General features: G+C 39.1%; 1 protein-coding gene across 4 annotated transcripts in view; it reads left to right on the forward strand.

The window, feature by feature from the left end:
- Positions 1-27,306, forward strand: part of LOC138740550 (phosphorylase b kinase regulatory subunit alpha, skeletal muscle isoform-like) — a 96,180-nt gene that overhangs the window by 53,620 nt on the left and 15,254 nt on the right. For 3 of the 4 annotated variants that reach the window (XM_069893376.1, XM_069893377.1, XM_069893379.1), the window contains exons 19-27: positions 9,399-9,572; positions 16,547-16,638; positions 19,556-19,692; positions 19,810-19,966; positions 20,434-20,513; positions 20,596-20,674; positions 22,183-22,312; positions 23,943-24,044; positions 26,890-26,996. In XM_069893376.1, the coding sequence (XP_069749477.1) occupies positions 9,399-9,572; positions 16,547-16,638; positions 19,556-19,692; positions 19,810-19,966; positions 20,434-20,513; positions 20,596-20,674; positions 22,183-22,312; positions 23,943-24,044; positions 26,890-26,996 (1,058 nt within the window). The remainder of the gene's footprint in view (positions 1-9,398; positions 9,573-16,546; positions 16,639-19,555; positions 19,693-19,809; positions 19,967-20,433; positions 20,514-20,595; positions 20,675-22,182; positions 22,313-23,942; positions 24,045-26,889; positions 26,997-27,306) is intronic. The other variant, XM_069893378.1, reaches the window with a different exon arrangement.

Here is a 27,306-nt window from a genome sequence, read left to right on the forward strand (position 1 = left end):
TCTAAAATTAGAAAAAATGTTATCTCTGGAAACATTAATGTAAATGAGGCATACGGACCAAAGGCAGGAATAATTTACTTTTAAATTTAGACAAGCATCATGGTTACAGGCCCTTTTGGCCCACAAGCCCATTCCACCCTAATACACCCAATTGACCTACAACACCGATACATTTTGAAGGGTGAGAGGAAACTGGAGCACCCAGAGGAAATCCATGCAGACACGGGGAGAACATACAAACTCCTTATAGACAGCGCTGGATTTGAATCCTAGTCACTGGCACGGTAGCAGTGTAGCGCTTACCACAACGCTAACTGTGCTGCCCTTGAAGACTCTGGGTTATTTAAATGTGACTAATGTGTGGATCAAGTCTATTGGGAAGCATTGCTAAAATTGATGACGGGATCACTTTATACCAGTGTGTCAGTTCAAAGTGCCAGCTGTTTTAATTGTGGAAGCTAGAGCACATGGTAGGTCTGTTCATAGCTAAATTGATTACAATAAACATGGGCAGTTCACCAGTATCCCAACAGAAAGAATAAAGTTAAAGTTTAAAAATAAGTATGGAGAGGAAATTTGCACAATATTGAATGAATAATACAGTGAGAGTATCTTGCGTGGTATAAATGTCACAAGTGGTATTAAAAGAAAAATTTCAAAATTAGAGCAAAAATCATTGATTAATATTTATATGAAAATATCATTGCTCCATCTTGGCAATGGATATGTTTACCAGATATTTACTGGCAACCTTAGCCAGTGACACATTAAAAATAAGATTTTATTTTTGTGAAACCTTGAATAAATTTAGGACAAATGGAATGTGTTGGGCAGAAGACCAAGGCTTTTGAGTATAAAGTCTGATTAGCCAACATATTATTTCTGTATGGCAATGATTGAGAATGGGGGAAAAAAAAATCTCATTCTATAGATGCACGAAAACTTTGCTTAAGCAGGCACAGTTCTGGAGGAACATGAAGAAGTGTTCAATTAATTGTTTGTTTGTGAACATTACAACCTTAAAAAAAAAATCAAAGAACATAGACTAAATTTCAGGCCAACCTACTGTAAATCCAGACCACTACCTTATGATCTAAAAACCTGATTAGAGGACAAAGTAGATGAACTTGAATGACACGGAATGTTTGTGCAAATAACAGTTAACACAGTGATAGTTTTAATGGTGAAACCTAAGACTAGTATGGGAGCATAAGTTATAAAGTATAATTCATAGAGTGGTAGGAAGCAAGCAATTCCCATTTCTCTTTCTCAGGACTTGTACATCAAGTTATCGGAGAAAATAACTTCACCAAAAGTTGGTTCTCCACCATGCCTATGTCTGCTAAATATTAATGATAGTCAATCAAAAACTAACACCCAAAAAGTTTTACAACCTTATAGAAGTCTGTGGAAAGCAAGAAAATCCTGTAAAACATATTTCAAGGATCATGTATAAATGGGCAAAAGTTGTTTGTTTCATTGGAATGACTTCCTAATTGTAGCAATTATGGTGGAAGAAAGCCATTGGGTATTGCTGTGTTAAGATAATTGCAACAACAAATGTATTTTCAAGTTCAAGCTTATTCATCATCCATTTGCAGAAATACAGCTTGGTAACAGGCCATTTTGGCCCATGATTTCGTATTGCCCAATTTACACCCCGTTAACCTACACCCCCGGTACATTTTGAATGGTGGGAGGAAACTGGAGCTCCGGAGAAAACCCACACAGACATGGAGGGATGTACATACTCTTTTCAGACAGCATGGAATTCGAACCCTAGTTCGGTCCCAATCATTGGCGCTTTAAAGCATTGCGCTAACCGCTATGCCAACTGTGCTAACTGGCCTCAACAACATTACATTTTCATTTCAGGTCGGGAATCTGCATCAGAACTGAGAGGGTAGAGGAAAGGTTGGTTGTCAGTATATAGCAGTGTGGAGGAATAGGTTGGAACAGAGACCTGTAAATGAAAGGTAGAATCAGATGTGGAGGGAACGACAGGCAGATGGAACCAGGTGGTGAGAAGGAATGGAAAAGATTAAACAAAAGGTGACAAGGTGGATTGGTGAGTGTGTGTGGGGGGAAGGCACAGAAGAGTGTGGATCACCTGAAATTGGAAAATTCAATGTTCATATCAATGGGTTGTAAGCTACCCAGGTTTTTTGTTCCAGAATTCATCATTCATCTTTTTATGTCTTTAACTATGTATCCTTCAGTGTGCAGAAGATGGTTTTTCTATAACAGCAATTAAAGTAACTTGGGATGCACAGAAAGTATTTCTTTTTAAGCAAGGCTATGAGATCTGGACAAATTCAGGCGCAGGTCTGAATGGGACATGAAACTGGTTTTTGTTACCATTGCTATTTGTCTGGTAACTAGGATTTGTATTACGTGGAGGCTTAGGGCACTGATAATGGCATAGGGTAATGAAGGAATTGCGAAGAAAATTTACGAAGAAATCTATGCAGAACATTTGCATTTAGTAAGAAGGTAGTGGTGAGATATTTATCTCTTGGTGGTGAATGATTGCTATGTCAGAATGGTATAGGAGAATAGCAAAGAAAACTGCAATATTGAAATGCTTCTGAAATGAATGTTGAGAATCAATTTGATATGATGCATTAATTTGAGATGATGTCAGTAAGCAGATTTGGATGAAACTTCAATATCTGATGAATTGCTGACTTCAACACAAGTGATAGTAACATCTTTATGAAGATCCGAGTACAAAGAGTGACTTGGTTAGATTTGTAAATATATTCAAAAAAGTGATATTTATTGTGAACATTGATATTTCATTTTATATTTCACAATTTTTAAGCATTTGAACTTGTGATTCCTAAAGTCCACAGACACTGTGATTGAAATAAAAACACAATGCTGGAGAAACTTAGCAGGTTAAACAGTGTACTTTATATTGCAAAGATAAAGAAACATAACCAACACTTCAGGCTTAAGCCCTCCATCAAGGTAGAAACAAAATGTGGGCAGGTGCCCAAACAAAATAGTGGGGGAGGAGCACAGTCAGACAGGCAGAATGTCATAGATGGATAAGGAGGGAAGGCACATCAGCAATCAAGGGGAGGGGGGGGGTTGGGTCTGCAAAGGGAGAGGGAATGGAGTGAAGAGATGAAGGAAAGAAGACAGATGGATGGGGAAGAGAGGGAGAACAGGGAGTAGGTTAGCAGAAGCTAGAGAAATCGATGTTAATGCCATCAGGTTGGAGAATGCCCAGTCAGAAAATCAGGTGTTGATCCTCCAATTTATGGGTATTTTGATTTGATTTCAGATTTATTGTCAGAGTACATACATGATATCACCTACAACGCTGAGATTCTTTTTCATGTAGGTGAGGCAGAATTACCACTTATTGGCAGTGCAAAGAAAACTATACACTCAAACCCATGTAAACAAATAAAGAACTATAAACAGTTAATGAACTGTGCAGTATAGAGAGAATTTTAAAAAATCAATAAAGTGCACATGTAAGAATCCTTAAATGAGTCCCTGATTGAGTCTGTTGTTGGTGGAGGGGTAGCAGCTGTTCCTGAGCCTGGTGGTGCGAGTCTTGTGACACCTATACTTCTTTCCTGATAGTAGCAGTGCGAACAGAGGTTTGGGTTTGACAGTACCATTAACAGACGTCAGCATGGGAGTGGGGCGCAGAATTGAGATGGCTGTCGGTAATGCAGACAGATTGAAAGTGCTCAGTGAAGAATTCTCCAAGTCTGTGTCCCGACTCTTTACTGTAGAGAAGGCCACACTGACATGTCTGTCCATGGCCTCATACTGTCAAAGAACCAAGGAGAGAGTGGAAACTGCAGATGATGGAATCTGGAGCAAAAATCAAACTCCTGTAGAAACTCACCAGGAAAAGTAGCATCCATAGAGATGGTCAACATTTAGGGTCCAAAGCAAGAGTTTCAACTGGAAATGTTGACTATTTCTTTCATTCTCAGATGCTTCCTGATCCATTGAGTTCCTCCAGCGGTTTAATTTCAACATAGAAACAAAACATTTGATTTCCTGTAAATAATTGGTAATTTTGTGTTTTCTTTTGATATGTCGTTGGATGTTTTGAATAATCATTGAGAATATTTAAAAATTAAAATATATCCATTTGTTTTAAATGTGTTAAACAGGAATTAATTATGGTTCCTATCTTCTGGTTGTAACTAGTGAGATACGGAGGCAGAGAATAGATCTGTTGGCAAGATATAACTGTATTTATTAGGAGTCTGTATACCTCCTATTTTAGAAGATATCTATTTTTAAATTGTTTCCTGGGTTTCTCAACTTTTAGGTACCTAGCAGTTACATTTACAACATTGCTTCAACCACAGGACAGACGTTTTCAAGGTATACCTTTAATTTCCATGCCAGTCCTCATCATCACATCTCCATTTCATCTCTTACCGCTCCCTCTCCCGCTGCCTACCTCTCCCACTCCCCCCAAACAACCAAATGCCAGTCTTGCACTGTCTGGTGACTTTCACCACCCAGCCATCATCAATGTTCCAATTAACCCTGCCCCCTCCAAGTGTCCCCCTCTCTAGCTGTTTTCTGAAAGAAGTGTTGCTTTTAAAATAAGACCTTTGTGTTAAACCTCAGTGTTCAGGAAAGTTTTACTTCTATATTTGTCAATGTTGTTTCCATAAGTGCTCCAAAAATCTGTCCACTGGATCTCAGGGCCACAGTCTGTTATGAGACAGATCCCACACTGATGGAAAGGGAGAAATAGATGTGAATTGTACAAAATTGAAGAATAAAAATGGTTTGGCATAATATATGTAAGATATAGCCAATACTATCCTTTTTCCTTTATTAATGAATTGTTTTGAAATCATGCAATTCAGTTTTGTGAAATGGAATGAATTACCCATTCTCTCATTGTGCCAAATTGAATGAATATTTATTGTCTGGGCTGTGAAAATCCTCATCATCATTACCCCAAGGTGATTCTTCATTTTGTGTGTGGTTGGAGTCAGCAGGCTTTTTATCATTGCTTTTTTTTTAATGTGGCATGGCATTGAGTTGGTCTGTTTTTAAGAAAGAATATGTGGATAAGACAATAATTTTGCTTCTTGCTTTGCTTGAAGTTATTGGCTTTGTTCTAAGTGTTTTTTTATGTCAGATGCATGATATTCAGTGTCCTCTTTTGAAGCCTTGCCATTTATTACTTACTCAGGTTCTTAACATACAAATGTATCAGGAAAATGTTATTCTCAGCTTATTGTTGAGATGATGTGTTTCAAGCTGTCATTTTTTTTTGCAAAATGTATTGTTTGCATAATTTTTCTGCCCTTTGCTTTTCTCTACTCTTGAAATAAGCAAAGATGTACACAGTTCTTACTGAGATCCCAAAAGTGGAATTAATTTACAATTAATGTTTCACATCATAACTTCTCATCTGAAAGACATTTTGAGAATACAGTGCGAACTTACCTTTAATATATCAGAATCAGAGTTCACAACTTTCTTGGGTTTAAAAGTGCCGCCTGATTTCCTCCTTTTGCCTTCCTTGCCTTATCCTTTAATTTGCATTCATATAACTGCAATTAAGTTTGAACATTTAGTTTTGTTTTTTTCTGCATTTGCAAGGTTTGGAGGAAAGGAAAGTGTCGATGTTGTGATACATTACATTTGGATTCAGACAATCTGTGCATTTAAAAACATTCATTTTGGTTTGAACATCTTCTCGAATTTTTTTGCATTCCTCTCTCTCCTTTATTCTCCTGAAGACTCATGCTGAAGTACAATATATGAAACACTGACAGCTGGTTGGGCCCTTCCAAAGTTGTATGCAGGTGTCAACATTGACAGGTGATTATTTTTCAGTGAGATGAATTACAGCCACAATGTAATCTCCTTGCCTGATGTCCATACATTCCTTAGATTCTAAGATGAAACATTCAATCATTCTGGAATCAGTTGAGAAGTAAAAACTTGGTGATTCCATAGCTAATTAAATTGGTCAAGTGAAAGTCTCAAGTCTGCTAGTGCTGCTCCAAGGGATTTAAGCTAGATTTGCAAGGGAATGGGAACCAGAGTGCCAGAGCAGATAGTGGAGTGGAGGAGGAAAAAGATGATGTAAAGACTGCATATAAAGACAGAAATAAAAGGTTGTGTATGATAGAAATAATGTTCTCAGGTGCATCTATTTCAATGCAAGGGGTATTATAGGAAAGGCAGGTGAGCTTAGAGACTGGATTGGCATGTGGAAATATGGCTTTGTGGCCATTAGTGAAACTTGGTTGCAGAAGGGGCAGGACTGAGAGCTCAAGGTTCCAGAGTTCCATTATTTCAGATACGATATAGCAAGAGGGATGAAAGGGGAGGAGTGGCATTGCTCATCAGGGAAAATCTCACAGCTGTGCTCTGGCAGGACAAATAAGAAGGCTTGTCCACTGAGGCTATATGAATGGAGCTGAGGAATGGGAAAGGTATGACCACATTAATGGGATTGTATGATAGACTACACAATAGTTGGTGAGAATTGGAGTGGAAAATCTGCAGGGAGAGAGCAGACAGCAGCAGAAAATAGTGATAGGTGATTTTAACTTTTCATATATTGACTGGGACTCCTATATTGCCATGGCTTTGAGTTTGTCAAATGTATTCAGGAAAGTTTTCTAAATCAATATATTGAGAATGCAATACTGGATATCCTATTAGGAAATGAAATGGGAGAAGTGACAGAAACGTGTCGGAGAACACTTTGGGTTCAGTGATCATAATGCCATTAGTTTCAAGTTAATTATGGATAAGGATAGGTCTGGTCCTTGGGTTGAGATTCTCAATTGGAGAAAGCCAATTTTGACAAAATGAGAAAGGATCTAGAAAGTGTGGATTGGAACAGGTTGTTTATTGGCAAAGATGTGCTCGGTAAGTGGGAAACCTTCAAAGGTGAAATTTTAAGAATGCAGAGTTTGTATGTTCCTGCAAGGATTAAAGGCAAAGTAACAGGCATAAGGAGCCTTGGTTTTAAAGGGATAGTGGGGATCTGGTAAAAAAGAAGAGAGAGGTGTATAGAATGTACAGGGAACAAGGATCAAATAAGTAAACACGCAGGAATAAATGAGGGAAACCAGGAGAGCTAAAAGAAGACATGAGTTCAGTTTAGCAGACAAGAGCTTCTCCAGCATATTAGGAGTAAAAGGAGAATAAGGGACAAAATTAGTCCCCTTGAAGATCAAAGTGACCTACTATGTATGGAGTCAGAAGAGATGTGCTCAGGAATCTGGCACAGTGTCTAGGGGAGTGAGGCAAAAGAACAGTGAAGTCATGGAACCTATACAGAACAAAGAGAAAGAGAAGCTTGCTGTCTTAAAGCAAATAAAGGTGGATAAATCCCCAAGGCATGACAAGGTATTCTCTTGGACCTTGAGGGAGGCTAGTGCAGAAATTGCAGGGGCCTTGGCAGATACATTTAACATGTCCTTAGTCACTGGTAAGGTGCTCAAGGATTGGAGGGTAGCTCATATTGTCCTATTGTTTAAAAAAGGCTCAAAAATAACCCAGGAAATTATAGGCCAGTGAGCCTGTCATCAGTTGTGAGAAAGTTATTGGAAGGTGTTCTAGAGAACAGATTACAAGCACTTTGATAGTCAGGGACTGATTATGCATAGTCAACATGGCTTTATGCACGGTAGGTCATGTTTTACAAATCTTTTAGAATTTTTCAATGATGTTATAAAGAACATTGATGAAGGAAAGGCTGTGGATGTGGTCTCCATGGACTTTAGTAAGGCTTTTGATAAGGTCCTGCATGGAAGGTTTAATTGCTCAGTATTCATGGTAGTAAACTAGATTCAACATTGGCTTTATAGTAGAAGCCAGAGAGTAGTGGTGGATGATTGCTTCTTTGACTGGAGGCCTGTGACTAGTGTTCTCCATCAATTGTTATTTGTCTACATCCATTGCTATTTGTCATCTATATTAATGTTTTGGATGATGATATGGACATTTTGCACCAACATGTTTGCAGATGGCACAAAGATTGGAGATGTCGAAGGCAGTGAGGAACGCTTTAAAGCTTTCAGGGGGATCTGGACCACCTGAAAAAGGGGGCTGCAAATTGGCAGGTTGAATTTAGTGCAGACAAATGTGAGGTGTTGCATTTTTGAAGGACAAGTCAATGGTCAATGGTCAGGCACAGAGAAGTGCAGTAGAACAGAGGCATCTGTGAATTCAGATAAATAATTCCCTAAAAGTAGCGTAATTGAATGAGAGAGTCATAAAGAGAGCTTTTGGTGCATTGGTCTTCACAAATCATAGGAGTTAGGATGTTATGGTAAAGAGACATTAGTGAGGCCAAATTTGTACTGTGTGCAGTATTGGTTGCCTAACTACAGGAAGGATATCAATAACATTCAAAGAATGCAGAGATTTACTAGGATGTTGCCGGGACTTGAGGAACTGAGTTACAGGAAAAGCTTAAATAGGTTAGGACTTTATTCCCTGTATTGTAGAAGAATGAGAGAAGATTTGATAGTATATAAAATGATACTATGGTTAGAGTAATTACAAGTAGCCTTGTTTAACTGAGGTTAAGTTAGATACAAACCAGAGGATGTAGTTTAAGGGTAAAAGGGGAAAGATTCAGGGGAACATTAAGGAGAATTTCCTTACACTAAGAGTGGTGGGAGTGTGGAACGAGCTGCCAGCTGAAGAGGTGAATGAGGGCTCAATTTTAACATTTAAGACAAATTTTTACAGGTATATGATAGGAGAGGTGGAGGGATATGGACTGGATGTAGGTCAGTGGGACAAGGCAGAATAATAGTTCGGCACAGACTAGAAGGGCTAAAGAGCCTGTTTTCTGTGCTGTAATGTTTCTAAGCTCCTAAAACAACTAACCCAAGTTCTTGCTTCCTTATTGAACTCCATGTAGCTTCTCCACAGTGCAGCCTGCATGTTCACATTGAACTGCTGCCAGCAATTTTTTTTGTATTTCAAAGTTTGATCCTGACTGTTCCTATCAGTTCTTGCTAATTTTGAACAGAAAAGACAAGTACTTTTGCCACCATTGCTCCCATAAAATTAGACCATTGTGTATTTCTTCAGCTTGTGTTTGGGATCAAGAAGTCCATGTTGCTTTTCTTGATGAAGTAAATGTTTGCAGCCTCATCAAAAACTGTGTACAACTTGATGACCTAGCATTTCCTTCTACTTTTGTAGTATGCGCATTTGTTTCCTGCCTTTTCATCCTTGATTGGGAAAATCTTTACATGGTTGCAGCCAAATGTTTATTTCTTGTGCATACATTGGGGGAAAATTAGAGCTCCCACTCTGTGCTTGCTTGCCTTTATGAATCTTTGTGTGGCAGTATTCATATTGTCCTTGATATATATCAGAAGTTCTTATTAAGTTTGAGTTCTTCATTACCACAACAGAACACCGAGATGAGTTAACTGTATACTTAAACCAACTGCTTGAGAAGAAGCCATCAAAATCTTCTGTGCTATTACCTCAAAAGAAAATGGGCCTGCATCGATTCCGTGCCGCTGCTCACGCAACCCGGGACATTGTGTCTCTGGCACATAAAGCAAAAGAACTTGACATCCGAAGTTAGTTTGGTATCTTTTTATTTAAAGAATTTTCTCTTATGGCTTTAAGACGAGCTTGAAACCTCAAGCTATTGTACAGATTAAGCAAGGTGTATATGTAATGAGCTGGGTAATAATTGGTTCAATAAATGTGGATTTGGGGGAAAGGATCCTTTCTGTTTCAATGCCTTATAGCAATTGAAGTCTTTTACAAAGTTTTCAATTTCTAATTAAATATTTTAATATAAAGTTCATTTTTATGTGCTGTAATTGTTGTAAATGTGTTTGGCATCTGAGTATGCATTTCAGGGAATTGTATTGCAGTCCCCCATGCTTGGGATGTAAATCAGCATACAATACACAGTGATGGGAATTACGGACAACCTATTGCTTAACCTCATTATTACATCTTTGTTCTGAGATTAGGAGATTGATGCCAAAGGATGAAAGCTTCATCAGGCAAGCATCTAAGGAATTAGTGGACTGAAAAAGTGGTTACCTTTGGCAGGTTTGGTCAGATAAGTGGTTGGTTAATCAGCATTTGTAGATTGCTGGGAGGGGTGGGCTGGTGGGTCTCATGGTCAGACAATTGGTAAAGGGCCCCGGAGATGTCTGGAATGAGCTGATAGGTGCAAATAGACACTAATAAAACTACTGAAAGAAAGACTTCTGTCGAAGTTGATAGATGCTTGAACTCCCCATCAGTGTTACAGGTATACATATGCCGTGATGATGAGGTTCTTTCCTGCACTGAAGGGGAAGTCATAATTCTGCTTCTTGCTGCATGCCCTGGCACTTCCAAACTGCGTTACCAATACCTTCAAGTTGCTGGACATGATGGTGAAGAAAACAAAGGGTTGGTCGGACATTTGCCAAAGAATACAGCCTTGCTTCTGCTGCAGCTAGCTCTTACCCCAAATGGCAGTTGAAACTAATTATAATGTTCATTGATCCAATCAGAAAATAGAGCACTTATCAGGAGCTTTTGACAAGCATCTTTGTTGCTGAGGGTCAACATCACTTTGCTCACATCCTTCCTCTGAATTTGGGAAAGGCATGATCCAACAAAATCAAGGAAGAATAAAGTGGGCAATCTTGTGCAACAGCAGATTTGATGGGGAATTTCACTGATGCCCACACAGTGTGCCCCTGATTTTCTTCCCATTCCCTGGTTTGGAGAGCACACCTTTCATGTACATGTGCAATATTCCATCAAATATGTTTTCTGAGACCAAGCTAACCAAACAATTGTCCACTATCCTGTCCAATATAAATCTGGAGACATTCCAGGTAGGAATGAGATAGGTGAGTCACCAATCCCCGAGAAAACTTAACTTGATTGGCTTCAGCCTGCGGAAGGAGTTTGTCATCTGCATTAATCTTGATATGGATCACCAACTTTTGATTTATTCTTTCTTTGCCTTTTCACTTGTAGATGAGGCTGATGATATTAATACCAGCATTTCCGAGTTATCCAGTTCCACCAAGAGACCTCTGAGATCGGCATCCTTAGAGACTAGGATAGCTCAGGAATATCCTCGGAGCCTGAACTATTAAGGATCTTCAATCTTTCCCTGCTAAGGCTTATAGTGAAATCCAAACATATCCACCCAGATCTTGCTGTTTTGAGATCTGTGGGTTGGAAGATAATTTTAGAGAATTCCAAATCAGAAACAAGGATTGAATTTTCTCTTTGACACAGATTCCCATTAATTACATCAGTAGCAGATTCTGCATGCTTTTCTGAGCAGCACATTTCTCTGATTCTTTATTTCTTGAACACTGAGGATGAAGCACCATTTGATGTTTGCTGGTAATCTAAGAGGAGCATCATGGTTTTCAATCTCTCTAATTCTTGAGATTTTCTAGAATTACTTCTCTCCTGTTCAACTTCCATAAACTACTGCTAGCCTATCAAGATTAATCAACCTGGAGGAAGAAATAGTTTGAGAAGATCATTGGTGTGACTTCGGTTGATCAGACCTTGAGTTCAAGTTCAACTTTTAAGTTTATTATATGGTTACACAAGTACAACCTGATGACACATATTAGAGTCTTGGGTGGTCAGTATAAGCAGTTCCTTTGGTTGTTCAGGATTCTCGCTGCTTATGGAAAGAAGCTGTTTCTCACCCTGATGGTGCTGGCTCTGATACCCCTGTATCTCTTTCCTGATGGGAGTAGTTGAAAGATGCTGTGCGCAGGGTGATAGGGGTCCTCAACGATTTTGCATGCCCTGTTCAGACAACGATCCCAGTAGATCATGTTGATGGGGGGGTGGGGTGGGGGGGTGGGTGGGGGGTTGGTGGAAAGATTCTCTCTGCCACTCTTACAGACCTGTGGATAGACCTCTGATCCAATTCTCTATAGCAACCTTACCACACTGTGATGCATTTTCGCACTTGTAAGGAAATGCAGAGTCACTGTTGCGCTTTCCTGTCAAGTGAAGAGATGTGTGTCCGTGACAGGTGAATTTTAAATGGACTCCAAGGAACTAGGTGCTCTTTACTCTCTCCACTACTGAGTTATTGATGTGTAATGGTGGATGGTCATTCCTGGTCCTCCTGAAGACCACAATCATCTCCATTGTCTTGTCCACGTTGAGTCTATGATTGTTATTCTCGCACCATATCACGAGATTTTCCTCCTCTTCTCTGTAGTGTACCTCGTTGTTGCTGAAGAGGCCACCTACTGTTATGTCATCAGCAAACTTGATGACTAAGTTGGAGTTGAATCTGGTGATGTGGGTTAGTAGCATGAACAGGAATGGGCTGAGCATTACAGCCCTGTGGTTCCCGTTTGCTCACTGTGACGGTGCTCAATGTTCCACTCCTGACCCAGACAGACTGTGGTCTTTCTGTTAGGAAGTTCGGAATCCAGTTACAGAGAGAGGTGTTAAGTTCCAGCAAGGACAGCTTCTCCACTAGCCTCTGGGGAATGATTACATTAAATTCCAAGCTGAAGTTAATGAACAACAGCCTGGCATTGTTCTCCAGATGAGTCAGGATAAAGTGAAGGAAGAAGACCACAGTGGAATAATTTCTTCTGTAGGCAAATTGATATGGGTTCAGCATCTCTGGTGGAGGTCAGTTTCATGGTGCGGTAGTCATTGAGGCTGTTACTGTCGTCCTCTTTGGTACCAGGATGATGGTGGCTGTCTTAAAACCTGCAGGAGTGACATGTTGAAGATGTCTGCAAAAACCTCCGTAATTTGGACTGTGCAGTCCTTCAGTTCCCAACCGGTATGTTGTCTGGTCCTGCTGCCTTGTGTGGGCTCACCTTGGATTGGGTTATATTCATCTCAGTCTCCGTTATGCAGGGGCATACGGAGCTTTTTTCGGTATCCTCCTGTTCTTCTCATCGAACTTTGCATGGAATATGATCTGTCTGCCCAGAAGGGAATTGTCATTGTCTTTAATTCAAAGGTTGAGTTATGATCTGTTATAGTCTTGATCCCTTGCCACCTGCACCTCGTGTTGGACAGCTATCTGTGGATCTTCTGTGTGTACCCCTGCTTTGCCTTCTGCATTGCATGGGAGAATTCAGCCCTGCCCTGAAGGCAGCTTCACGAGCTCTGAGGAGGGCCCTGACTTCTGCATCCAACCATGGTTTCTGGTTAACCCTGGTTGTGAAGCATTTGATCTCAGTGACATCCTCAATGCACTTGCTGATGTAGCCAGTTACTGAGCTTGTGTCAGACAGTAGAAGTAGATTCCGGCCACTTAAACCCAGTTGCACCCAAATTAACCTACAGTCCTGTGTGTTTTGGGTGGTGGGAGGAAACTTCAACACCCAGAGGAAACCCACTAAGACATGAGGAAAATGTACAAACTCCTTACAGGCAGTGCCAGATTTGAACCCATATCACTGGCACTAAAGTAGTATTGCAGTAGCCGCTATGCTACCTAATTGCATCATGCTTTCAACAGCTTTGCATGTTAATGTAATCTTTAAATCTATTGCATTGCAAACATATGGTTAAAGTTGGATCACAACAGCCAATTACATTGTATACCTGTGATGTTCAAAAAATGCTGTACTTCCCCAAAGCTGAAGTATGGGTCTTGATTCTCATGGGGGTGAGTTGTACTGTGCTGAAGGTGATGTTATTGGGAGAAGTCTTGGATGACTCCCGATCAGAGTTGCTCCCTCCTTTTGATTTGTGTCTTCACGTTTGTTACTCCGTGAATTGACAGCTTCTCTGTGCTTTGCTACTGCTCATCTCCTAAAGGCAGGGATGCTGCACTTATACTAGTCTTATGGTGATGATGTGCTTTGCTCCAGTTTCTCAGGGATGAAGGGCATTGGGCCTTCTCAGCATCTTTCTTCCAGATTCCATTGTCTTTTTGACTCACCTTTATTTGGGATGTGTTGAAGTTGTCTCCTTTTTCCTCATGTCCTGCTGTTTCTCCCCCCAGTTTTGATTTGCAGCTAGAAAGAAGTTCAGTTTTTTTTTGTAACTATCACTCCATGTTTTAAACAGTTTTATAGATAATTCTGTGATCTTCAAGAGCTTGAACCTTTTTTTTCCAAATAAGAAATTTATATTTTTTGGCAACTTTTGCAAGGTTCTTGCAATAATTTTAGTTGAAATGCTAAAATGATATTGGTATGTCAAGAAATTTGAATTCATTTTATTTAACTGCTTATTATTTTTGCTCTCTATTTTGTAATGAATTGTTCCAATCTTTAAATTTCTTGGACTATTTCTGTCATGTAATAATAACAAAAGAAATAGGACCAAGAGTGGACTATTTGGCCCGTCTCGTCTGCTCTGCCATTTGATAAGATCATGGATGATCTTGGCATGGAAAATAGCTCCTCTTTCCTGTCTTTTCTCCAATGCCCTTAATTCCCCATTGTACAAAAATCTATCCAACTGTGTCTTAATTATATTTAAAAGGGCAGCTCAACTGCTTCTGAGTGTAGAGAATTCTATAGATGGTGTACTCTCCTTGGGAAAAGCAGTTCCTCCTCATCTCCATCCTAAATCTACTCCCCTGAATATTAAGGCTGTGTTCCCTCGTTCTAGTCTCACCATCCAGTGAAAACAACTTTCTTGTCACTATCTTATCTATCCCTTTCATAATTTCATGTTTCTATAAGATCCCTTCTCACTTTTCTGAATTCCAGCCAGTATGGTCCCAAGTGACTCGATCTCTCCTTGTAGGATAACCCTCTTACCTCAGAATCAATCTGGTGAACCTGCTCTGCACTGCGTCAAAAGACAGTATACTTTTTAATCAAGTAAGACCAGATGCAGCAGAACTTCCCTGCTCTTAAATTCAATCACTCTATCGATGAAGGCCAACATTTCATTTGCCTCCTTGTCATTTGTTGCAACTGCAAACTTATTTTTTCCAATTCACACTTATGCCAATGCTCCCGCTGTAGGGTCCTCTACATTGGAAATACTGGCTGTAGGCTCCTCAACATTGGAAATACTGGCTGTAGGCTCCTCAACATTGGAAATACTGGCTGTAGGCTCCTCTACATTGAAGTACTGGAAGCAGGCTCCTCTATATTGAAAATACTGGAAGCAAGCTCCTCTACATTGGAAATACTGGTTGTAGGCTCCTCTACATTGGAAATACTGGCTGTAGACTCCAGTACATTGGAAATACTGGCTGTCGTCTCCAGAACATTGGAAATACTGGCTGTATGCTCCTCTACATTGGAAATACTGGAAGCAGGCTGGGATGCCATTTTTTTTTTGCATCTTTGCTCTATCTGCTGCAATAACAGGGATCTGCCAGTGGCCAACCATTTTAATTCCATGCACCATTCCCACACTGACTTCCCATGGCCTCGTGCACTGTCGAACCAAGGCTACCTGCATTTGGAGGAACGACACCTCATATTTCATTTTCCATATTCCATTTCGGGACTCCAACCAGCCAGCATTAAAATTTACTTCTTTGGCTTTTTAAATCACACTCTTCCCTGAGTCTCTCTCTCTCTCTCTCTCTCTCTCTCTCTCTCTCTCTCTCTCTCTCTCTCTCTCTCTCCCTCCCTGTCTCCTTTCCTCCAGCTCCCCATCCTCTTCCTTCCCTCTCCATTCAGAGAGCTATCCCCTCCCCAGTTCCTCAGCTCTTTTTCACCTCTACCAATCTATTTCTACATATGACCTCTCACCAGTTAACATGAGCTCCTTCCCTTGGCCCTTCCCCCTACCTCTTTCCTCCCCCTCTCTCACCTGTCTGCTTTTTGCTCATAACTCGTCAAAGGCCTCAGGCCCAAAACATTAGTTGCCCTTCACTTCCTACAGATGCTGAGTGACTGGCTGGGTTTCACCAGCACTTTCACTTCTTGTTATACAGGCTTTACTATTGCAAAATGTTTCTGAAGCAAACACCATTTCACAAGCAAACTCCTGATTTCTATTGGCATTAGTGAGTCACCAGTGAGTTTGGTCCTGATTCCTGTACCCAATGTTGCATCATTGAAGTACAAAGTGAGCTGGAGGCCATCTGGCTTGCACTCTGCTGCTGAACTCAGCACTGAATCCAACAGCTTATCACAAATACCCTGAGCACTATTGACTTCTGGCGCCTCAGCTTTACATTAACTCTTCAATTCTCTTCAATGGAGTGACATACCTGAATGGAAAAGGTAAGTATTTAAACCTTGCTTTTTGATTAATTTACATCAGATGTGTTTATAACTTTATAGTTGAATTTTAAATTTTTGGCTTATTTGTCTGGGAGATGGATCTTCGAACCCTCAACTGTTGCTAGTCACAGATGAGAAAGCCTGCAGTGAGAAATCATTTGATTGGTTCCATTGAATCACAAAAAAAATACTGTAGGTGTGAGAAATTGAATAGGGAATAAATGCAAGGTGTGCAATAGATCAAGCATAATCCAGCCCAATATCCCATATTTGCATGTTCAACCTACTTGAATTTAGAGCAACGTTATTTGATGGCTCTTTATTTGAACAATATTTGTTCTGAATAGCATGTGTTATTTCAAATGTATTTTTCTTTTGTGTTGTAGATGTCTCTTTATATCTACCCAACAGCTTGTTAACTGAATCACATTACAGACTTAATTTTATATCTGGATCCTCAAAACCAGCTAGTCCAGAGGTAATAATTAATTGAGCAAAATATATTTTTCTTTATTTGTGATGCCTCTCCCGCCCGTTCACCCCGCCCCTCCCCACCCCATCCTCTTTCCCATACCCCCTCTACCTTGCCAACTTGGGAAGTTTGCATGTTCTGTGTGCCCATGTGCATTCCCTCCAGTACCTCATTTCCTTTCATATTGCTTATCCATTCTGAATTGCCTGTCGTGAATGGTAGGATCTGGTGAGCGGAGAAAAATGATGAAGATTTTGGTAGAAAATGTGATGAGTGAGAATCAGTGTGTGACGGTCAGCACATTCTCCAAGCTGTATGACAGAACAGCATGCTTGCAGTTAGGTAATGGGAAGCATTTTTGCAAGGGCAGGCAGTGATAAAGGGAAAGAAAAGAACTTGAAGTGTGCACCTTGCTAATTTGCAGTTTAAATTCACAAATGGTGAGAATAATTTGAATTCTTAGCAATTATTATTTCATTTTCCATCAATCAAATGGATTAAGATCAACCCTTCTAATTGTGTGTAGTTAGCGTGCGTGCGTGCGTATTTCCTCTGCTTGTCCTGATCTTAAATAAAAACACAAAAATGCTGGAGGAACTCAGCAGGTCATGTTGTGTCCATAGGAGGTAATGTTTTGGGCCTGAGCCCTTCTTCAAGGTGTTAGAAAAATGTAGGCAGACCTCTGATTGAAGGAGTGAAATATGAAAGTCTCCGACACTTTGATTTTGGGCCTGAGTCCTTCAAAGTATGAGGGCAAAGAGATAGCAACTCCACATTTTCACAACCCCCCATCCCCCCTCCCCCCCCCCCCCCCCCCCGCCAATCAGTTCACACTATTCTTGCCCTTTCTTCCCTCTTTGTTCAGGAACTTGCCTGCTTTTTGCTCAAACCTTAAAGAAGGGCTCAGCCTGAAACATTGTTTTTTTATATTTTTACCTCCAATAGATGCTGTGTGACCTGCTGAGTTCCTTCAGCATTTTTGTGTTTTTGCTACAATCACAGCATCTGCAGACTTTTGTGTTTCACTTTGATGTTTAAATGCTGTTCACTTCCGATACACTTCAGATTTGAAGAACATTTTGTAACCTGGTCACTTTCTTTTTGCCTCATTTGTGGCTGAGGAACTGAACAAAACAGATTTTGTCGGTGTTGATAAAGAGTTTTGAACTGAAATGTTGTTAATTCCTTCCTCTCCCATTGATATTGCTTTAAGTTGCTGAACTCTTACAGCAGATTGTTTGTTTTTTGGTCTGCAGGTACTTCTTGATTTGGAAAGGTTCAATTTATAGATTTTTTTAACCTTTTTAGGATACAAGTTCTTGGTTTACAAAGCATTTTTTTTGACATGTAAAATTAATACATTGCTCTGTGTCCAGTGGTGGATTAACCATTAGGCTGGTAGACTGAAGCCTAGGGGCCTGGAAGCTAAGAGGGGCCAATAAAACAACGTTAGAAACAAGAGATACAGCAATAGAAATGTTACTTTAACAATGCCGAAAGGAACTAAGCCACAATATTAAAAGTATTTTAAAATTGGAAAAACTTGTAGCTTTTAATGCTCCTATTGATTGGCTTTCACCTATTTACTGAAATAAAAAAAAACAGGTCTGCTCAGGCTGTCTTCATTACCCATAATCCCCACATAGCTGGAACCATTCTGCCTGTGCCAGCACCAGGGAAACACGCATGCCTGTCATTGCTTGCCTTCTATCTGTAACTATGTACCCAATTGTCATTATAGCGTTAATTCCAACAATTGTAATCATAATGCAGGTAAGTACAGGTAACCCATACACTTCAGGATATTTTATTTTCTATTCAAATACAGTTGCAGGAGGGTGCAGCGTGGGAGTACTGGAAAACTAATGTAAATTGATCTGATTTTGGCGTCATGTATCGGTAGTTCTTTGAAATAAATAAAAAATAAAATCTACCCTTAAGTCTAGTTCTGTGGGTGGTCTACTGTTGCCTAAATTTGTAAATACCACCCGGCACCATTTTACACCTGCCCCCCCCCTCCCACCGGACAGTTTTAAGAAGGGGGTGAATGTGGTGATATGACTACCAGCCTACTGCAGGGGGCAATCTCTGTACCTGCAGGAAGACCAACTAAGGGATTGACTCCACCATGCCAGCTGTCAATCAGCCGACCTGAATATAAACCTGAGTTGGCCCCTCCTGAGCCAGTCACACGGAAGCCACCAAGGCATGAACTGGTGTTCAGACTTTTATTGGAATAAAGCCTGTTGTATGGTCTTTTGAGTTTTGTGCATGCTTGCTGCTACCTTAGCGTACCATAGGCTTCAACATCACAGATCTGTCTTATTGGTTCTACTTCCTTCTTGAGGCAGTGCTTCCTGGATGCCTTCAATGGCTGGGAGGCTAGTGCCTGGGATGGACATGGCAATATCTGCCATTTTCTGCAGCCTTCTGTGACAAAGTATTTAATGACCTACTGGATCTCTTCAAACTTGGAAAGTTGAGGCATCAGTGTGTCGTCTTCACAGATGCATCTATATTGGCTTCAGAAGCGATCCTTCTGTATGTAAATACTCAGGAACTTGAAGCAACTAACTCTTTCAATCACTTGTCCTCATGATGAAAGTGGGGATGGTCCTTCAGCCTCTCCTTCCTAAAGTCCAAATCAACACCTGGCTTTGTTGATGTTGAGGATATACTGTGCAGTGAGAAAGAAACTAAATAGGAATGGCAGCCTCTCTTTCCTGATTTGGAACCATTTGCGATTTTTATTTCAAATATCAATTATAAGTTTACAACACAAAACTTGCCAGTGTGTGATTATAAACTTTTGAAATCTGATTATTACTTCAGTATCATGCAGTGCACAAATTAGTTGAGCTTGACTTATTTGCATGTCTAAAATAGTTAAATAATCTGAGTAATTTGGTCTTTTCTGTCCTAGTTTTTGTCAATGATCACAGAAAACTTGCCTAAAGATGTATCTGGTGAAGTAGATTGCAAAGCCTTAATGGAATTATTGAAAAAGTGTTCAAGCTTGCAAGAACAGGTTGAAATAATCCGTTTAATCTATATCCTGAAGTAAGACCATTCTTTTTTTTAAAAAAAAATGTTGGTTTTATTTAAAGATTGTGAATAATATGTGGTTTGATTGTCTTTTCTGTTTCATTTTTAACACTTATCTGTTCTAATGAACAGGGGTATTGATTGGAATATGCAGCAAGATGATCATCCTGATGTGAGTGTCCGTGACCTCCTAATGGAGCTGTATATAAAAGCTGGTAATGAACAGGACTGGGGACTAATCCGTTATATTTCTGGTATGCTACATAAAAAGGTTGAAGAACTTGATGAGGTAGATAAACATTTAATACTGCAATATTAAACTACACAATGCTTAATGTATATGGCACTGAATGTATAACTTATCTGGTTGCCATAAATCTGTTGCAGTATCATGTACCCCTTTAACTGTGCTATCAAAATGTCTGTGTACCTCAAGGTGATGAACTTTTTAATTTACGGGTTTATGAGAAGTTTTTCATGATGGCACATTGAGTCTTTACATCTATTTACTGTATATTGTGTTCTACTTTCTGCTGCTCGCAATTCTCCTTTTCTCTTATCATATAAAAAAGGATTTGAGTAGCAGTTCTTATAATTAAAAACTTCTTTTTAGGTTTAAATTACTACTCTTCATGGGTCAGCCTGGGTAATAAATGTTGCATGGTTGTTTGATTACAAGGATATCACATTTGTGGATTACCTGATCTGTGATTATTTTAACTGTATTATTGGTAGATTCTAATATTTTTTTCATAGGCTTGTACAACCCTCTTGTCACATCAAAAGCATCTGACAGTTGGCCTTCCTCCTGAACCACGTGAGAGAACAATTTCAGCGTGAGTACTTTATTAAACACTGAATGTCAGGTCATGAGTTGAGATCATTTTTACATTAATTTATGCTTTTGCTTTGCATTAGACCATTGCCCTCTGACGAACTTACAAAACTGATTGAAGAAGCTAGTGAACACAATAACAGTTTGTTCATCCTCACGCAGGTTGGTTCATGCAGCAGAAAAATTATCCAGTTTAAAACCCTGTATTTGTATACTTTTCAGATGTAATGACTTTTTTTTTCTCTCATTGTTACTGGATTCCATTGTTGAATGCACCAATGGAAAAGCAAAGAAAATGTGCGTACTTGAAATATGAAATGAAAGTTAACATTGCGATAAGCATTTTGCAACTGTGGAAATGGAATAGAATTATTATATCAAGTCCAACTCTTTGGAACATGTTTGTAATATAACATTTTTTTGGCATAGTAGGTATATCAGTACAAACAGGTTCCAATAAATTTGATCAATGATGGGGAAAGAACACTTCAACAAATCTGGATTAAAAATGAAACACCACTAAAATTACAAGTAACACTTTTAATAAAACTATAGGTACACCAATACAGAAATAAAACAGCAAATACATTCCTAAACCAATGAACCTCACAACCTTTCCATTGCATGTCAGGAACTCCACATGAATGACGGCTAGTCACGAGAGCTTAAGGGATCACAATCCAGTACAAATAGCAGTCCAACAAATGCTGGAAAACTCCACGTTTTTCCAATATTTTTGGGCATTATTACTCAACCTCTGCATTTGCTATTTCTTGTTTAACTTCAGGTGGCAGTCAACCCTTTTATAACTAAGCTCCGGAAAAAAAAAAGGTTGAATATTTTCTGAATACAGTAAAATAACAAAACTATTCTACTCTTTTATGTCCCCAGTGAGCATAAATTAAATTAAAGATGCCTCACTGCAGTAGAGATTGTTGTGTGTTTTTTTGCAGAGGTGGAAATATTGAATTGATCCCCAGATTCATGACATTGCAAGTTTAATTGAAATAAAGGTGAAAGCTTAAGAAGGAGTGTAATGACACATCGTGAATCCAAGCCGTGAAAGAAATATAATCTTGCGTTTATAGCTTTTCTTTGTCATTAGGAATGGGGGTTAAGTATCATTTGAAGTGCCAGGCAGGAACTCTTGAACCTCGCTTTTTTTTTTCTATCTTGTTTAATTTTTGTGACTTTTTTTTGTCAGAATTCTAAAAAGTAGTATTTCCCTTTTGGAATTTATTATCTGTAAGAAAAAAAATGCGTTATTGGTGGAACGCAATATACAATAGGCTCATGTGAGGAGACCAATGAACTTAGAATTATACTATAGGAAAGGTTCAGGAGAGATATAATAAAGGAGATCTCAAAGCGTTTTTGGAAAGTAAATAAGGGTAGGCTCTTTTTCCCTTGATTGAAGGTAGTTGGTAAAAGGTTCCAGAGCAGAGATGGGGATTAAAAAAAGTAATGATCTAGAATGAGCTATGTGACAAGATTGAGGGAACAGGTTCAGTATTTATTTCAAAGGAGCATTGGATAAATACTTGAGGAATGAAGTAAATTTGGCGGACCTTAGAGAAATTATAGGGAAGTGGTCCAATTTTGAAATGATAGGAAAATTGAACAAATTTTGAAACTTTAATTGAGACGCACGATCTTTTATGCTCTGATAGGAAGTCATGGTTTATCTAGCAATGTATGCGAGGACAGAACCCATTCTCTTTGCTGAAATGTTTCGACTCCGAATTGGATTAATTATTCAAGTCATGGCAACTGAAATGGCCAATTGTCTCAAGTGTTCAGGTAAGGTTTCTCAGAAGCAACAGTGGGTAAAACAAACTGCCTTTAAATGTGTGCGTTCAAATTCTGTTGCTGTATTTGTAACTGGACTATGAAAAAAAGATGGTGGATAACATGAACATCACCTCAGAGAATGAAGACTCCCATCTTTCTATATACTCCTAATGTTTCATCTAGTTTGGACATGCCTACAGTTGACAAACTACTCGTAGAAGAGGAAAAAAGTAAGAATTCTATTTTCTTTGTGGAGCAGGAAGGAAATCTTTGGCTTTTCTTACTCCAGATGTGATCCCCTTTCCTGAAAGGAGAAATTTTTCAGTCATATCCCAAAAGTGAAATTCTACCGATGCAGGAATAAGGAACAAAAAAGCAAACTGCTGGAGGAACTCAGCAGATCGGGTAGTTTTTATGGAGGAAAATTAATGGGTTCTACTCATCTTCTTCTTTCAGCACCTTCATCCTCCCTCCTTCCCTCCTGCTTCATCTCCATCTCCATTTGCCTTTTGTCATTATTCCCCCTTCTCACCCCCCCCTGTCAGTTTCCACCTATCATAACGTCTTCCCTCTTGCTCCTCCACCTGCATCTTCATTTTCCACTCTCCTGCTCGCTGATTACCAACTCGCCCCTCTCTTTCATATTTCCTTCTCTTTTTTCAGTCAAGTGGGGTTTCAACCAGAAATGTTGACTGTCCATTTCCCTTCATGGATGCTGCCCAATTTGCTGAGTTCCTCCAACAGTTTTTGCATTTTTTTTGTTGTTGCTCCGATCTGGTGTCGAGCCATATATTTTTTGTCAGTCAAGTAAACCTCTGCTGTAGTTTCTAAATAAAAATTTCTTATCCATATTTTCTTTTAAATACTGCAACTCAAAAATACAAGTAGAAGAAGGTCATTTGGCCCCATTCTGCACCATCATGGCTGATCTTTTAACTCAGCACTATTTTCCTCCACATTATCCTTTGGTTTCCTTAAAATCTAAAAATCTATATGTCATGAATATATTCAGTGACAATATCTCCACAGCCTTCTTGGGTAGAAAGTTCTAGAGATTTGACACTGTCAGGGTGAAGGAGTTAATTTTTTTTAAAAGACAAATGTATTGACTTGTTACAAAAATGCAGCTATACTATCTGAACTGTAACTCCCTCCATTATAATGCAAATTGGTGGCAACATTGTACTATTCCTGCATCATTTATTTTTATGAATTTTCTAAATCTGGCTTTTTCTTTGTGAACAAAGATACACTGACTCTCAAACAGATGGACAAATTGCATTTTCAATGTCATCTATTTATTTATTTAAATTATTAATAACAATAATAAACCTCTCCTTCAAGGTTGAACACAAAATGTCTTAATTAATCTCTTGTTGCACCTGCAATGCCCTAAGTACCTTTTTTGTTAGAAACACATTTTTTTCTCATAACTTATACCATACAATACTCTGGACCTTTGGCAATCTATCAATGTTTGTATACATTTTCTTCGAGAGCTTTAATTATATATAGTACTCCAGAAATGGAATGACCTGTGCAATATTAATATTCTGCAACATCCAAAGACTCCAGGATTTGGTTTGCCTAATCACACCTCAATGGTTTTTGCCTTTACCAATTTTATCCATTGACTTAGGTGAAGCAGCAACTGAAAGCTTGATGTCTGTGAGACCCTCTGATCTGAAGACACTTCTTCACCATGTCCTGAGTGGAAAAGAATTTTCAGTTGAGGAAAATGGTTAGTTTTTTTTAAATTTAATAAACTCTTTTGCCACTATATATGTGATCATAACATAATTGAAATGTACTAATTCAAGGTAATAGTTACTGCTCAGTAAAATGACCTGTTGAAGGAAGGTACCATTAAAAAGGGTCTTTCTGAAACAACATGGGCACATGAGAGAGAAATATGTTGCAGGACTGAGTAAAGCGTAAGGGGGCAAAACTTTAGGAGAAATGTTAGAGGATGCTTCGTCACTCAGAGAGTGGTGGCCGAATGGAATGATCTTCCAGAAAAGATAGTTCCAGCAGGGTCCTTTATGTCATTTAAGGGAAGGTTGGATGTGTACATGGATATGAGGGGGTTGGAGGGATATGGGCAGAGTGTGGGAGGAGGAAACTAGTGGAGTGGTTCATGTGAACTGGCACGGACTCGAAAGGCCGATATGACCTGTTTCTGTGCTGTAAACTGGTTAAACATATGGTTAAACTTCAAAGAAAAAATGAGAGGAGAAATGAGAATGATGAAATTGTTCTGGCTGGGAGATGGCAAGGACCTGATAGCTGAATGGCCTCCTAACAAATAGATCGGCAGTGATTTGAGTCCAAGTAGATTTGTCTACCATTCTTTAACATGAATTAAATTATAAATTAGGAAAAATATTAATCTGATTTGATTAACTAACAAAATTTTTCTGATGCCTTTTGTGCTTGCCATTCTCCTATGAAAGTTTTACCAGTGTGTGATACTGTCCTGGGATGAATTGTGATGTCTATTTAAACATATAATTAGAATTACAGTACTTTCCTTGTATCAAGGAGTGATATGGTTTTACCTGGAACATTGACTGGTTCTAGATTCCTCCAGGGGAGGAGATACCTAGATGCTTGAAAAAGTTCCCAAGGAGATCAGTTGTTTTTTGATGAGTTTCATTAATATATTGAGGTCCTCAAAATTATTAAGACATTTGATTTTTCCTGTGTGGGAAGATTAATTGGGCCAGAGGGAGACATTTATTGTCTTGTATATATTTCCATTTTAATTGGTCCATTCGAATGAAGGGTAGTGGCAATCTGTACCTGGCACTGATAGTAGCCAATATACTTCACTGACATAGATCTCACCGGAATTGTTCGTCAATTATTGTGTCTAGGTCTGACTCCCATCTGACCCTAGATGTATGCAAACCTGGTTTTGGGCTCTCACTCGTCAATAAAAAAAGTACATTCTAGAAATAAACATGTACATTTCCTTTATGGAGTAATTTCTCCTTTTGAGTGAGTCCCAATAGAGTCATTTCAGGGCTCAAATTGAACCTAAGGAAGGATCATAACCGAAGGTAACAGAAAAGGTATTATTGGACAAGTCATATTTCTTCTTCAGCTGTTCAAATGACATGAAAAGTCCTTTCACGTAACAATCTTCCACACATTGTATACCCTTATGATACCAGGTTTCCAAAATGTTATTGTTCAAAGTCATGGGTACAAGTTCATTCTGTTTTAAAGGTGTCCTCAGTGACAATCCTCTTTTCAGCCCAGAGCCTCCCCAGGTCTCACACCATATTTTAACAAAATGTTTTAAAATGTGGTTGTCTGACCTGCTGGCTATAATTTTGAATTCAATTTATACATGAAATCATTATACACCTTCCCTTTCAGAGAGTGCAATCCAATTTGTATTTAGCATTTTTGATGATTAATGAATCATTTAAGGCACATGAAGGAAGGGCACATGAAGAAATTCTAGAAACGTTTAATCTCTCTAAATGTCTGTCAGTCATTGAGTTTCAAATGGCCATTTCTGTTCAGCCATTGCACATACTATTGAGATAGGAAATAACTCATAAAATGAAATTAAAGCATTATACAATTTTTTGATTTTTCTGTATCACAATATATGTTCCTTTGAGCTCTTGCAAGCCTTTTATTGTGTTGGGAATAGTATTAGGTTCAGTGGGTTCACAGAGAGACAAGTCAAGACACAAGTGTTGCAATTAAAGATAACTTTATTATACACATGGAATCAAACAGGAAGAGGTCAAATGATACTTAATCACTTTCATTACTTAATACAGTAGCTATATAGGCATTCACATTAAATTCAGGTTAGACTCCGATACCAGTGGCCACCTTCTTCTGCAAGGTATGAGACAAAAACTATAACGGTGTAAGCAGGCACATTGAGTACAAGATCCTTGCTACCACTGACTGTTTATGCTACCACATGTACCCATTCACAGACAAGGTCTTCCAAACACACGCCCAATTCCCTGTGCAAATGAGGATGTGGCTCCCTGCAAACACTGATCTATTGCAGTACCACGATGAAGTAGACAAAGATGATGTGGTCATACAATAATCATGGCTTTTATTAGCAGAAACTCATGGTACAATAATGAAAGACAATAGGTGCATACACAGTTATACCCAAGGGGAGTGTCCTTAACGGTAGAGATAATGCACAGCCAATATTAGTACAGCAAGGCTCGCCAGAGGGGGGAGACAGGCAGCTTGGCAGACATTCACCACACATGGCTCAGCTAAGATTAGTACACATCTTATGACTTCTTCCAGTAATGTCACAGTAGCCAGGACAAAGGCAGAAAGAGAGAATTTTCGCACATGTTGGCATTTATATTGCTCTGAGCTGGACGTCCGCCCAACAATGGTGCTGAACCATTCAAATAAGGCAACAGTAAGGTGTGTACTAATGGGTGGCTGGAGTCCAACCTTTATTGGCAGGTGATACTCCATCTTTATCTCTATCGTTCTGTTTAAAATAATCAGAAACTATTTTCAGACAAAACAGTAATCAAGCTAATGCCATTTATGGAGCAGCAAACCTTGTTGTTTTTCCATAGTTGATCATTCTACAAGGAAATTTATTTCTATCCATGATGTGGATCACACTGGAGCAACAAAAAGTGAGAGGGCCGGAATCAGTCAACTGAAATATGAGATGATGCAGGTTCGCAGTCCTTTTAACTGATGTGTGACCCATGTATTTGTAAGTGTTTAGAATTGCTTTCAAAGAATGATGCAATGGTCAGTGTGAAAGAAACCCAGCAGAATTAACCAAATGTAGTCAGGGTGTGCTACAACCTTAACTGAAACCCTAAAATGTAGCCAGGGTGTGCTACAACCTTAACTGAAACCCTAAAATGTAGTCAGGGTGTGCTACAACCTTAACTGAAACCCTAAAATGTAGTCAGGGTGTGCTACAACCTTAACTGAAACCCTAAAATGTAGTCAGGGTGTGCTACAACCTTAACTGAAAC

This window comes from Narcine bancroftii, chromosome 8 (genome assembly GCF_036971445.1).
Source record: "Narcine bancroftii isolate sNarBan1 chromosome 8, sNarBan1.hap1, whole genome shotgun sequence".
Taxonomy (NCBI): domain Eukaryota; kingdom Metazoa; phylum Chordata; class Chondrichthyes; order Torpediniformes; family Narcinidae; genus Narcine; species Narcine bancroftii.